Here is a 14,613-nt window from a genome sequence, read left to right as displayed (position 1 = left end):
AATTCTTCATTACAGATTATAAATTCAATTTCACTTTGGCAAATGCTTGTCTAAGTCTCCTAAACAATAATGACAGAGAAATTCTTGTCATAACAGTGACGCAATTTCTTTCAAGTATCGAAGTACAACCAACTGTGTCTGCTTTCAAAATATCTGCTCGTGCTGAGAGTTTTTTAGTCGAAGGTGTTTCTATGGAAGGTGATCTAGTTCCTTTGATTACCGTGGACAGTGTTCTAACAGGTACCAAAATGGCCGATATATTGTTTGTTCAACTTAAATACATCCAATGATCTGTCTGTGCAGGCAATGTATCATCGAACTTCCTGGCGATAGACTTTGAGAAGAATGGAGAAAACGTGGATCCAACTTTTGATCTGTCATTAAAGCTGGAACCCCTTGAAGTCACTTATTACCATGTAATGATAATATAGCCTGCTGGCTTATTAAAAATGCACTTTTATTGTAATCCGTTTTTTTTTCTAGCATTCCATGATAGAAATTATACAGTTCTTCAAGCTGAATGATGCAAATATTCGGACCACGATTCTGTGGATGTGTAAGCTGTACGAATACATTAAAGGGAACTTTTTGGTCCTGGTGGACAGTATCGTGTCGCAGACACTTCGAATTAGTTTCAAGATTGACATTAAAGGACCGTACGTAGTGTTCCCTGAACACGGATCGATACAAAAGTGCGTAACGACACAAGACATTATTAAACGCGTAATTATGTTTGTTGCCTGTATGTAACACGACGCAATTTCAGAGGTGGGCACATTCTTGTCGTGGATTTTGGTAATATGACGGTCTCCAACGAACTTCAAGCAACCAATCTGCAACTCGAAGACGCGACGCTCATGGAACTGGAGGAATTGCTTTATGACAGGATACACTTTGTATTTTCTGGCGAACAAGTGTTATTTTGTCACTCAGGTATGCTTTACTTTTCCTGTGAAATTGTCTTGTAGGCCTTAATATTTCGATGTATTATAGGTGATGATTGGAGATCAGCCAGAAAAAAGAAGGACTCTGAGTATCACTTTATACCGAAAATACAAACAAACACAACTATTTCGTACAGTATAAAACCGGAATATTATCAGTTACCAAGGTGTGTTTTGCGTTTTGCCTACACAACAATAACAAGTTCTATCCTAATTCATTTACGATATTATAGGACCAAGGTGAACGTTTCAATTTCAAGCATCAAGTTCAACTTGTCGGAAAACAAGATACAAATGATTGTACACTTTTTAAATTTATTGTTGTTGGCCTATCAACAAAATGTCGACAAATGCGACGACAATTGGAAGCCATGCACCTCCGAGAAGAGTCCGGATGAGGTCCTTGTGTCGATTAAAAAATTGAAAAATGTGCAACGCAGTGTGTGTATGCTATCAATTGGGACGTTACAAAATAAACTGAATCACGTTACCAAAGAACTTTTGACTAATAATGTGCAAAAGCAGAAACTTGATAGGTAACGAAGTAAGACTTAATATTAATGTATAAAATAAATTTCTTTAATAGTTCGCTGAATCGTTGAGTGTTGAACCCAATGATAAACAAATAGTAGATAAAAGATGCTTCATATTCCAGGAGTGTGGTGTCCTCGGAAGTCAGCGAAGAAGATTTGGAATTACTATCCAAGACTATCAATTTATCTGGCTTCGATGACAATGTGTCCCCGTGCAATCACATCAATTTCTTACTGAGATTCGCCATTGGAGAGGTATTCACATTAATTTCTTTTTAGTTACTGTAACATAAGCTTTCTAATAACATTTATGAATTTTCAGTTATCAGTTCACTTGGTAAGCTTGAATCACGGAAGAGAAGAGCCCTATTTAAATTTGAGATTGCACGGATTGTATCTTGAAACAGCCTTAATGGAATACGGTCCTGCTATTCAATTTGGGATAGGATCTGTACTTTTAGTGGACAAAACTAACGCAGGAGTAACAGGATCATATTTGGAGCTAATATCCACAGAAGAACCTCACGAAGTTCTTCTTCTGTCATATCGTAAGGTACATTCCCCCAGCGACTTGCAACTATAATTCACTTATCCATCCTGTTCTAAGCATATATTTACACAGGTGAAGTCAAACTGTCCTGATTTTAAATCTCACTTCAAAAGCATCGAACGATCACTCGTCATAAATATTCTCAACGTAAACATAAATCTTCATAGGCCCGCGCTATTAAAGCTCAAAGAATATTGGTATAATTTGACAAAGTAAGTACAATAAATACTTGCTATCTACGAAAAGTGATCTTATTTCAATGGTAATAAACACTGCTACTTTCAGCACTTTCGAAGAGAACAATCTCATCGGTTTTGCAGAGAGACTATTCCACAATATAGTACAGTGGAAACCGAAAGAAAACGATCCACCTATCCCTCCAGGTATAACGTAAAGGTATCACAAGTTAATTCATAAATTTTATACATTTTACCCTTCTCTAGGTGCCATTAAATTGAATTATTCTGCAAGACTCAGCGCACTCGTTCTCCGATTCTGTGACAAAGACTTGGATTTGTTGGAAATTCAAATACTTGGATTGGAGAACCATTGCATTTACAATGCGAACGAAAGGATGGTTTTACGTGCACATCTCAGACAGTTACTTGTCGAAGACATGAACCAGGATACGCTGTATTCGAAGGTAAGTCTTTGGTTTCACGTCGACGTGTTTACGCGAGTTATACTTTTGTGCGTGTTAAATTTGAGGCATTCTGTTCGAAGCTTTTAACCACGGACGAGGATAAAGTATTTGACCTGAAATATGTCAGACACACGCCAAGATTGTACGCGTGTCCCGACATCGACACTAAACAGGACGACGTGATGTCAGATGGGACGTTTAAACTATCCATTGGACGAATCAACTGTGTCCTTATTTCTAAAATATTGCACGATCTAAAGGTAACAGATTCTCCGGTACTTGTAAAATATTTCTGAAATACTCATGAAGATGTTAAAAAATTTCATTAACTTCGCAGCATTTTTTGGCGCCGTTCACTTTAACGTGCTACGTCCATTCGAAAGATTATTTAATTAATAGAATCATAACAGGTGTCAAAGAGTTTAAAAGGAGCGCCACGAAACTGCATATTTTTATCGACATACAGGGCCCTATATTTTTACTGCCCCAAAGGAAAGACAGTCCCAGTCTTTTAGTATTAAATACAGGTATGTACTCAATATCAATTACGTGAGATTAATAACCGTTAAAAAAAAAACACACAAAATAACGCGATATTTTGTAGGTGTTTTATCGGTGGAAAATTTTTTCAAGAAGATCGATCAATCTGTTCAAAACAGCAAGATCTCCGGCCATGATGGGAATCATTTAATAATCGACAATATCTTGGTGAAGCTGAAGAATATGACTATATCCAGAGCGATCATGACGCTCAGCAGAGATCTGGAAATACAAGTAAAATTTGAATACTTTTTTATCGATTCGCACACGATACCCCGAGTTCAGTTCGAGGATAATAATTCGAATGGATTGTCGATTTGTAGGAACCGATCGTGGAGCCCGTGCACATTCACTTCGACATTAAACGAAAAACCGAGTATCGTAGCGCGATGGAGTTCCAAACGTACGGACTGTTCAACGTACAGGGCACGATGGACTTTGTGTACATTAATCTTAGCCAGAAAGATCTCAAGTCCAGTGTGCTGGTGTGGAAGGACAACATCTCGAGGATTATACTATTTAAAGATGCACACGAGAACGAGACACGTTCCGCCGTGGAAGACCAGTTGTCGAATCTCAATCAGGAGGATATGATGGTGAAGAAACTAGAAGATTTTCTTACCCACAACGAGAACAGCGTGTGCGAAGTTAATATGAAACTAACCTTGGAAGGGCTGCAGTTGAATTTGTTCTTAGACTCGGAAGAGGTACACAGATATTCACTTTAACGTTGTTGTTTTTTTTATACAACTTTTGTCATTTATTGCTGGCAATTTCCTCCAAATTTGTACACAACCGCATATCAGGGATGGTCCTGCATTGTTATAGGTATTGAGTTCACCGGTTCGCGACTTGAATCACGGCCTCTGCAGACTAACATTCGGCGAGATAATTAACACTCACGCGTTCTACAGCGACAAGAGTATGAAAATGAAGCTGTCTCTTCAAAGTTGCATTCTCCAAGACACCAGGAGGGACACTCAAGTCGTCAGGAAGTCTGTAGCCGTGAAATCATTATTCTGATCATATTGTGATTTCATTAACATCTATTAAACATTCTCTTGTTTATCGCAGGATAATCCAATCGCCAGCGAGGTTAATAGGCGCAGAGTCCTGTATATCCGTCTCAATGTCGCCGATCGTCGACATCGCGTACACTTGCGCTCCCGCCGGCGAGAAGTGTTTCGACGCGCTGGTTCAAGATATTCGAATAAATCTGTCGGTACCATTCGTGATGCATCTGACACGGTACATAATGGACTCGCTTCCAGGTGATCAGCCCGACGAAGGGATCATTAACCACGGATACGAGAGCAACAGTCAAAGAGTAGTAAGTGTCATGGTGCAGTTTCTTTAAGGGGAAATTCATTCCTCTTATTTAACCATATTTTCCCTGGAACCATTTTGAGCGTTCCAAGGGTGTTTTAATTGGTAACGGTGAAAATGTTTTTCTCTTCACGTGATTGTTTGAAATCAAGAACAGGGATGTTACCAGCGCAGAAACAGATAGATTAAGATATGCACAATATTTTAAGGAGGAACCAGGTATTTACACACATGTGTTTCACGCCGTTGCTTTTGCCGTTATCCCACTTTTCAACTTTTTTACCGTCTGTGTACCAGTTTGTATCTCGGTTAGAGGAATCGTGAAACGAACAGTTTATATATATATATGTATATATATCGTTTCGCTGTAATTCTGCATGTACACCGTGGCGTTCTGTACCCTTGTGATTATCGGTAGATCGGTTCCAATCGGATTGAAGAATGTCATATTTTTTATATATCCAGCTGCCTCCGTGTCTGTGAGAATACACAAGCCTGAGATCTTGCTCTTCGGCGACCTGAAGGCAAGCAATGCGCACCTGATTCTGCTGCAAGCGGAAGTGACTATCGAGAGTAGCAGGCACAGTTGCTCCTCGTCTATTGTCTGCACGTTCACGGATGTCCGTGCTAAATCGAAGAAACAAGGGAATTACTCGAAACAGACCCCCTATTGGTTACTCTGTCCTTGCGACATAGAGATCTGCAGGAAAGAAAAAGCGCCAGAATTCGATGTCAACTACACGGTCACTGTCAATGCGATCGATATACATCTCTCGGCCGAAATTATACACACGTTCATCGATGTAAGTATTCAGCGACGATTCAACGTATGTTTCAGCTGTACAGTGTACAATCCTTTACAGATATTGAACGAAGCGACCAGTTTTCTGGACGGTATGAATATAAAAACGGAGGGTAAATCTTTTAATCAAGACTTCAACGTACACTTCAACTTATGGACACCGAAGAGGATATTGAATGTACCGTACAAGAAATCGAACGATTGTAAGAGTTTCGAATGTAACTAAACTAACCATTGATAAATGGCCAAGCATTACTTTCAAAGTCTGACGTTCACAGATGACTTGAATCTGTTCTCCGAGTACAACGACAGAGTGGTCACCGTCACTCTGAAACCGCTGACGGTGTGTCTGTTGCTGGAGATCGAATACTCGACAGAAAGGCTGCCGGTTATAAAGTTCGAGAGTATTGTAACGGTCTCGATCAACGATTGGTTCAACGACTTCAATTTTGAGTCCGGCATTAAGCTCCATGCGTTCTGTTACAACGCCGATTGGAAAAGCTGGGAACCGTTAATCGACTTGTGCTCGGACGACGATACTAACTACAGATCATGGGAATTAATGATAAAAGCGAGTACTAATTTATTGTAAAAAAAAGAAAAACAATAGAGTGTTCCTTGTTATCCAACTGTTCATTATACTGTTACACTTTATTATGTACGTAGATGCGTCATGGCGAAGCTTTCATGATCAATTCCAGTTGGACCCACCCGTATCAGTATATAAAACAGGATTCATTGAAATCGAAAAAGAAGAGTCTGAAGAGTATCGATCAGGACTTCACGGACATGGTTTTCATAACTCCAGATCACTTGACCGCGCCGAAACCGAGCGGTACATGAGATACTTTAATTTTTTTTTTTTAGTTAAACCTTATAATACGGTGACGGGGCCCGTTTGGACCCGAGTAATTTAAGCTCCACACATAAAATAAAGCTACTGTGAACCTTTCAGAAGCTGAATTGTATTCAAGATACGAGGAGGATTCGGACACTGACGACGACGAGGGTCAGAAGAAATTATTGCGAACATCCAACTATTTGTTTAACAGTAACAGCAGCGGAGAGGATGACAGTGATAGCGGTGACTCGAGCACAAACGAGGACGAAGGATTGGAATTAACACCGGAATGTAACGCTGATTCGTGTGAGCAAACTTTACGATCGAAATTTCCTTTTAAATGCGTTACTGTTAACAAGAAAAAAAGATTAAACACATTTATTCAATTACAGTTGGACCGCTTGGCCGTGAATCGATTAAATCGAATGACTTGGCAGTGTACATCACCGTGTCAGCAGAGGACAAACTGAATCTCATAGTCACACCGAACCTGATCGCTGTCACGGATATCATTATGAATGCTTTTCACCAGGCCACTAGCGGGATACCAATAATACCGTCTAGTGTGAAGAAACTGAATCTCCACAATGATATCGGTCACGAGAGTCGCATAGAACTGCTTGTTTCGGACGATGTTCGTATACACTCCGCTAAACGGTTACCAAAACTCTCCTTTTTAATCCGATTAATTCGTTTCTTTTATCACAGGGGAATAATAAAAATGGAACTCGAGTTATAGCGAGTCAAGAATATCATAACATAAATTCACCAGTGAGTGCTCCGAGCAGCCCAGAAATAGAACACCAATCGGGCCCTGATAATTCCCGATGGGTAGAGAATGAAATGGACTTCGCGGATCCGAACAAAAACATGCAGAGTCACACGACACCGATCGACGAAATATTCCAAGATGATTCTTCCATCAGAATATACAAGACGATCACAGGGGAAATATTGCGTGTTACTTTTCAAGGTACAAATTCAGAGTCGGATCTTTTTCAGAATCGGGCACTTTTTGGAGCATCATTTTCAACATATCCAAATTTCAACAAAATCCTAAATGGTGCTCCAATAAAGTATCCGATTTATCGATAAAACGGAGAAATCGATTTTTTGAAATTCTTTTTTATCGTTGTTCAGGATTCGACGATGTATTGGTGTACTGTCCCACGAGACAGGGCTGTAATTTGATCCCACTGCGACCCGTCAGACACGAGGTTCGCTATCATCTGGTGATCGATGCTACAATCGACAATTATTTACATCGCACGATCACCGTCCGATCGCCGTTACAGGTAATGATATTCAATTGCAATTCCGTCACATTCTCGATAGCATCTTAATGTATTTCAAATTGCAGTTCAGAAATGAAACGTCCTACGCGTTGAGTCTGTATTACAAGAAATCACTGATGGACAAATTCGGATTGACTTGCGTCGGCGAACCCACGAACCCCTTTGACGACAACATTCGAATGACAATCATCGAACCTGACTCCACATACAATATTCCATTATACATAGCCTATCATTTTCCTGTACATATACTGCCCGCTTATTTAGAGTAAGTGCGAATCTAAACTTCATTCCATGTAAAAAACAAATTTATGGATTATATTTTTTATTACACTCATCGAGACATTACTATACTGCGTAACACAAAATAGACTAGCTGTTCTTACGATATGTTAGAATTATAATTCGTTGCAGGAAGTATCATGTCAGCGAAGAGGGAATTTATTGGAAAGAACTGAGCGTATCGATGAACGTGGCCAAGGATGTTTATTGCAAGATGAAGGAAGATGAAAGTGATTCTGTGTTCTGTGTCAAAGTGTCTTGCAACGAAGTCCCGTTGATCACAAGACCGAGTTGTCAAGTGCCAAATTACTTGATAAGCATTCACTCACCTCTTATTTTCAACAATCAACTACCGTTCGTTATAGATGTCACCATACCATCTATTAATTACGAAGTGAAGATAGAACCGGGCGAGAAGATCAATATGCATTCCCTGAATTGTAACAACGATATCCAATTTGTATTTAAGGTGCGTTTTGTTTATCGAAATCAATGCCCGTGGAATTAAGTTTTGTTTTTATTTTTTCGTTAACTGATTCACAGATTCAGAACTATTTGGGCGGATACTGGACCGGTACAGCGAAACTGAACACTAACTTAGAAAGGAAATTTATTTTAATGACAGCAGACAGCGAATCCGAGTTAACCAAACCATTTCTGTTGAGTATCGAACTATGCAAGATCACGAGTTGGCACATTGTTATTCAATCGCAATACTGGATCATAAATAAGTCTGGATTGCCTTTGTATATTCAGGTAATTAACTAAATTTTTCGCTCGTGATTACAATGCACCTACATTTGATGTCTTGATATTTTTAGGAGTGTCATTCTCACATAATCAACGAGATTCCTGAGGAAGAACTGATAGTATTTTCCCAGAAAAATAACAAGAAAGGCACAGTCAGATTGAGGGCCCATCAGTCTGAATGGTCGCTGCCGTTTGGTCTCGACGGAATCACTTCAATGTCTCTGATCGTGTGCAAGGACACGGAGCGAGGCAGAAAATACAGAATATTAACAGAAATCGAAAGCTCTCGTTTATCCAATTTCACAAAAATCATAACGTTTCTGCCGTATTTCTGTATTAATAACAAAACAAAGAGAACTCTTCGATTCATGGAAGAGAACGATCAAGCTGACTTGTGGAACGACCTTCTACCTGGGCAAACAATGCCATTCTGGCCGGTCACAGAGTCAATGACGATGAGGATAAAATGGAGGAACAGTCAATTGGTGTCTCAACATTTTAGTATTACGTATATAGGAAAGACAGTATTAAGAATGGATAATGGCGTAAGTATAGCTGCTTCAAAGATATATACCATAAACGTCGGTCAGGTTTATGGCTAACTCTTCAAATTAAACGCTATACTCGAGTATTTCTCTATAAACAGTCGAGTATATAATTACAAACAAATTGAACGGTTACAGTCAGCCATCAGTGTGGAAATCGACGGCGGTATCAACTCTCCTTATAATGTTACATTCCAAAAATGCGTACCCGGTGACATACCGGTGAGGATAGACAATTTCTGTAATGATCTATTTTTAAAAGTCAGTCAACACAAACTGGGACAGGTGGCACTAGTAAATCCCTTTCAAAGCCTGTTGTACACCTGGGATGATCCTACAGAGCCTAGAGAACTTATGTGGAATGTTTACAACAATAAGAAAACCGGATATAATGCTCAGTTCCAGAAGGTAAGTGCACACGTAGCTTATTACTAGACTGCGGATTTTTATGTAAAATATCATTTTATGAAATGATTTATAAAGAAGTAAAAATAAAAACTTCTTTCCTTTCTCGGAGATTCCATTGTGATAAAAATAAAATAAAAAATTTATCAAATTTTTATTCTTTGCTATATTTCACATGATTCTGCATTCATAGCTCATAGGGCTCTGTGAAATACAATAAAAAGCCAAACTTTCATCGGTTCCAATGATTTTTCTGTTTTGGTCTGAACCTAATAAGATACTTAAGAGGAAAAATAAATTTCTACATTTGCTCCTGTGTTTATAAATTACTTTAGAAAATGTTATTTTGCATAAAAATCTGCAGTCTACTCATTACTTATGGCTACTTGAATACTATTTCTTTTCTCGTTTCAAGGATGGATACGGTCAAGAAGTTGTACCTCTTGTAATTGTGGACCCATGCAACAGTGTATCGTCGTCCATTTGTTCGTTTAAACACAACAATAAATCTACATGGCTGGAGAATAAATCCGCGAGTTTCAGCGGTAGCGAGAGCAACGTCTGCGAGGAGGACGTGAAATCACCAACGTTGAAAGGTCCACAGACAGAAAACACTATTGTTTACTGGGTGAGCTACATGGAGGGCAATCAAAGGGTTCTATTGTTCACCCAGCACGAGGCGGTATTTTTGAAAGCAAAGAGTATTATCGACCCCGAGCCGAGCAAACAAGAAATATTCTTCTCCATTGCTGGCATTGGTATCAGTATTGTAAGTTCTTTTTATGAAAGTATTCGAAACATAAAAAGATTTTCCTTTTATCATATGATTGATTTAAATACAGGTAACAAAATCAAATGAAGTTTTGAAAGAGTTAGTACATGCGAACGTGACGAACTCTGCGGCTCATTGGGAACTTTACTTTGGTAAAAAATGGAAAAGTTTGTCCTTAGAATTGAGTGCTTGGATAGAGAACAAGTATGTAAATTCGTGTAAAAAGGCCCAGTTAGACAATTTAATTGACGTAAGTCTCGCTCAATGATGCAAGAAATCAAAAAGTCTCGAGTACTCAAGAAGTACTAAAAGATAAACGTGTCATGTGAACTGTTTTAGGTCGACCTTGTAAAAATGCACATGACCAAGCCGTTCTTTGGCAAGCTGAGGAGGACCTATTCCCCAGGAATTTGGTTACACTGCAGGAAATCGGTGACGTTGACCCACTTACAAGGCTATGTGCATAGAATACAGGTAAAAACGTAATTTAATTTGCTGCTTCGAACTCTAATGGGATACTTGCGTATAATTTCAGGTTGACAATCAAATCCGTAATACGACGTTCCCTGTGGTTTTGTACTCGAATTTACAGAAGAGTGTTATCAATTACGCGGGGAACCACAAGTTAAAGCATTGCATAGAGTTTAACTGTTTGAAGCAAAGAAAACTAAATTATAATATTTACAAGTGGGTACATACTAATTCGTGCGTACATTTAGATCAATATTCCTAAGTGTTGCCTCTCACGATTGTTGAATTTTCTTGCAGAGGTATCTGTGTTATAGTCCGAGAATTCGACTTGAATCTACAGGAAGGCTTCCTTGTTTCGTTAATCGATCTGATACCGAAGAGACCGGTGACTAAGTATTCAATTGCCGTGAAACTGCGAAAGGACGTTTCGAGTGTTCGTATTTTGCCTTCCGACAAAAGTAACAATGTACGTTCTCTCGTGATCGTTACTTGATCTCCTAACGAAACCGTTAAAAACTATTCGCGTATTAATAAGAATTGTTCTTGATTTACAGAATTCAGTTGTTAAAAAGAGAAATTTAATAGAGCACATGTATATTTCGCCGATCCTAATACGTTTAATATTGTTGGCGGACACAGAGAGACCGACTATTTATAATATTAGCGATATCGCAGATTACAAAAATATTGTTAGATTTATTTTTGAATACTCCGAGAATGGAAGCTCCGAGAAGCATGCTGAATTCAGGTTTTGTACCATCGAATATTAATGAATAACAGGGGCTTGCAATTATGCTAATGCTGTTCTTCGAAATTTCAGACTTCCTTGTTATCAAAGAAACTTTATCACTGTTAACGACACGGAACTTCTGGTTGATCTTCTACGGTCTTGCGAGGCTCAGGCTATGCAACAATTTCAGGTGTTAATTCGCTCGACCACCGTTTTAGGAAACCAATACGGCTACAACTTCAAGTCCCCAGGGGAGAACTTTTACGAATCGAACGCGGTGAGTAAGAAAAAGTCGAACGTTTACGGTTATTTTCAAGCCTTATTCACTGTGAAATATTTTGCAGTTGATTCTGTGCGGAGACGAAGTAGCCGAGAAACTGAGCCACGAAGTAGCATGTCAATTGGGCTATGCCACAGTAGACTCTATACAGTCGTCTGTGTTTAATTTTAATTTTGAACTTCCCGTGGTTTCATCCAAGGTAAGGACTAAAGTAAAAAAAAAAAAAAAAGAAAGAATACTTGGCTAATGTTTGACGTAAATGAAAGTTTGATTTACAGACGAAAGAGCCGTGCTTTCAGAACAAGGATGTACCCCCTTTGAATCCTCTGATCCGTACCTCATTTTCTACAGAGATCGAACTAGAAACATGCAGCCTAGTGACTGCGTTTATAAATAGTGAGTATAACCTGTTTGATTGAAACATAAGTAAGGTGTTATATTTGGAAATTTTGCAGGTATTCATCAAGAAGAGTTAAAGTATTTCTTCAGAACCTTAGGAAAGAAAACATCAATATTTTTTAATACTGAAAGTTCCTCCCTAAAAGCTTATTCGAAAGTGATAGCAGATATCATAAAAAGGTACCCCGGGTTAAATTCAATATAAAAATTAAACACGTTTTATACTCGTATTATTTTACAGGGCACAAGAAATAGGTCATAAGTTTATATCTCGAATACGCTTACCACGTTACGTGAATCCATACAAGGTAAAACGAATTCAAGTTCGTCCCAAAGAAAAAAAGTGTGAACTATCGAAGTAACTTTTCTTTAAATTAGGGTGTCGAGATATTCTCAGTGCATAAGGCGAAAGGGATGCATATGCTGACCGTGATAAATAAGAATCCTTGTGCGGACGCAGACACATATTGGGCCCACGCTGCTCTGTCCAATGACGGGAAACACATAGCTCTCGTTTCATTGCAGTAAGTGTATTCAAAACGCGATTAAATATAGTTTTGCCTGTTTAACATAACCAAATTTCTGTTCAGGCGATTATACTTCATTGAAAAAGGATGCGTATGGGGATCCCTGAACGTAAAATGGACTCTAGAAACTCAACAAATGCTATCACCTCCGACTGTGGTTAATAATAAACTTATCTTACATGTGAACAAGGTATTTTCTTTGTAATGTTTTAGTAATAGGAGTTTTTAGGTATTTTATACCGAATATTAAAGTGATATTAAATATTGCTCTCACCTGTAGAATGAAGACAGTTTATCGCCCATGGTGGACTGGTACTTGGAGAGCGAGGCAACGGATATTCTGGAGTGGCTGTGCCAGAAAATAAATATAGCCATGATCTTGAACATGGAGAACGGTATATGTTCAAACCAAGTTGTGTAACTGGAACCCAAAACTATAAAAGAAAGATCATTGTATATTTAAATTAATCAGGCACAATAAATTCTCCAATGAACGCAACACTTTTTTTCCGTCTATATTGAAAACCTATGACTACGAAGCAACATTTCTTTCCTACAAGTACAATCGTGTATTTAATTCTCAACTTTCGTATAGTTTAAATATCCTCTACGCATCATCACAAGTTGTAAAGAGTACCGTCGTTTTTCTCTATACTCTCTCGTAATAGTTCTCTCTCTCTCTCTCTCTCTCCCTCTCTCGCGTTAAAAAGAGTCTCGCTGTTACGCGTTACCATATCAAGAGAGCCATCAGACACGTGTCCGCATATCATTTATAGTCATTTGGATAAAGTACGTCTAGTTTATTTCATAATTTATTTACAAAAAGTCTTAGTAAATTACACTTACAGGCATCTCCACTCGAACTAAAGTAAATAATTTAAGAACTACACGTATTTAGATATCTATAGAGTAGGATACTTTGGGGTCAGGGAGAAGCTGGGATCAGGGAAAGTGTTCTGTTTAACTTATTTACCTCGTCCACCTGGTTCTTTTATAGTATCCCTCGTCCTGTTTTTTTTTGTTCACCTAATTATTCTCAAACAAGGTCAAATCGGGATAGCGTGTTTACCCTTTCTTTTCTTGTTTCGTGGTTCGTTTTTTCTTTACATATACTACCCTCTTGAAAAAAAAAAAGAAAAAAAACTTAAACACCATTCGCTCGTGACATCTGCTTCTACCGAAATGAAAAAGGAAGTACGTACGGCGTGGAAGGTGTGTGTGTGTGTGTGTGTGTGTGCGAATACAAATATGACTTTGTTCCAACGGACCCTTCAAAAGAGAGGGTGATTTTCATCTCTTTTTTCGTTCCTTTCAGTTACATTAGATAAATGTATACGTAAGAATCGTCGAAATATGTGCAAAAGCTGACAATGGGGGGGGATAGTACTTGTTAGTTTCATTTTTTTTTGTTCCTTTACGATAACATATGCGCTTTGAAAAAGCATAAAGTCTTGAGATTATTAAATACATCCCATTAAGAATTGATTAATGGCACGATCAAGAGCCTATGATTGAAAAATTCCATGTTTTTATCCGTCCCTGTATCTTTTTCATTCGCGTTACACCACCGAAAATCACATTCAATGACTTTCTATCTCGTTCCCTCTCCTCTGCAATTTGTTATACTTTTCGTTCTTCGGTGTGTCGCTAATGATCACAAATTTCTCTCATCGATCCCCATCCTCTTTTAAAGCAGTCCACATTACAAGTCCGAATTTCACAACGGCATTTTCAATTGCATTCACGAATACATTTTACATTCCGACGAGCAAAAACTTTGCAGTTAAATGAATCGCCTATTTAAAAAAAAAAAAAAAACAACTCCACCGCCCGGAGAATGACGAAAAAAAAAGAAGAAATTAAGAATGTTAATAATAAAAAAAAAAAGATAATCGGAAATCCACCAAAAAAAAAATATATATATAATTACGTGAAAATGTATTCGTTTTAATTTGAAACTTAAGCATGATCTCGCTCG

The 14,613-nt window shown here is 38.3% G+C and overlaps 1 protein-coding gene across 1 annotated transcript; it reads left to right on the top strand.

The window, feature by feature from the left end:
* Positions 1-236: 236 nt before the first annotated feature.
* Positions 237-13,125, top strand: LOC107192561 (vacuolar protein sorting-associated protein 13A-like). Its single transcript, XM_015581852.1, has 45 exons — positions 237-240; positions 304-416; positions 484-692; positions 767-933; positions 994-1,111; positions 1,178-1,480; positions 1,600-1,732; positions 1,800-2,030; positions 2,100-2,239; positions 2,313-2,410; positions 2,471-2,670; positions 2,751-2,930; positions 3,008-3,197; positions 3,275-3,444; positions 3,534-3,917; positions 4,039-4,205; positions 4,285-4,537; positions 4,689-4,755; positions 5,002-5,339; positions 5,400-5,541; positions 5,617-5,909; positions 6,005-6,173; positions 6,294-6,500; positions 6,593-6,813; positions 6,888-7,152; positions 7,320-7,474; positions 7,540-7,742; positions 7,889-8,225; positions 8,300-8,512; positions 8,578-9,051; positions 9,190-9,459; positions 9,872-10,225; positions 10,299-10,478; positions 10,568-10,702; positions 10,764-10,915; positions 10,997-11,165; positions 11,254-11,447; positions 11,520-11,706; positions 11,774-11,908; positions 11,988-12,105; positions 12,165-12,288; positions 12,350-12,416; positions 12,487-12,632; positions 12,699-12,825; positions 12,916-13,125. The coding sequence occupies exons 3-45, from the start codon at positions 490-492 to the stop codon at positions 13,054-13,056; spliced, it is 8,520 nt and encodes a 2,839-aa protein (XP_015437338.1). The 5' UTR covers positions 237-240; positions 304-416; positions 484-489; the 3' UTR covers positions 13,057-13,125.
* Positions 13,126-14,613: the final 1,488 nt, after the last annotated feature.

Source organism: Dufourea novaeangliae, unplaced genomic scaffold (genome assembly GCF_001272555.1).
Source record: "Dufourea novaeangliae isolate 0120121106 unplaced genomic scaffold, ASM127255v1 scaffold355, whole genome shotgun sequence".
NCBI lineage: Eukaryota > Metazoa > Arthropoda > Insecta > Hymenoptera > Halictidae > Dufourea > Dufourea novaeangliae.
The sequence above is the reverse complement of the archived record's forward strand: the minus strand, read 5'-3'. Positions and strand labels throughout refer to the sequence as shown.

Excerpts from the sequence above, each read along its gene's own strand:
- LOC107192561 (XM_015581852.1), top strand. The coding sequence starts at position 490 with ATGATAGAAATTATACAGTTCTTCAAGCTGAATGATGCAAATATTCGG. Across the intron at positions 934-993 it reads AGTGTTATTTTGTCACTCAG|GTGATGATTGGAGATCAGCC; the intron begins GTATGCTTTACT and ends GATGTATTATAG. Across the intron at positions 2,671-2,750 it reads AGGATACGCTGTATTCGAAG|CTTTTAACCACGGACGAGGA; the intron begins GTAAGTCTTTGG and ends TTCTGTTCGAAG.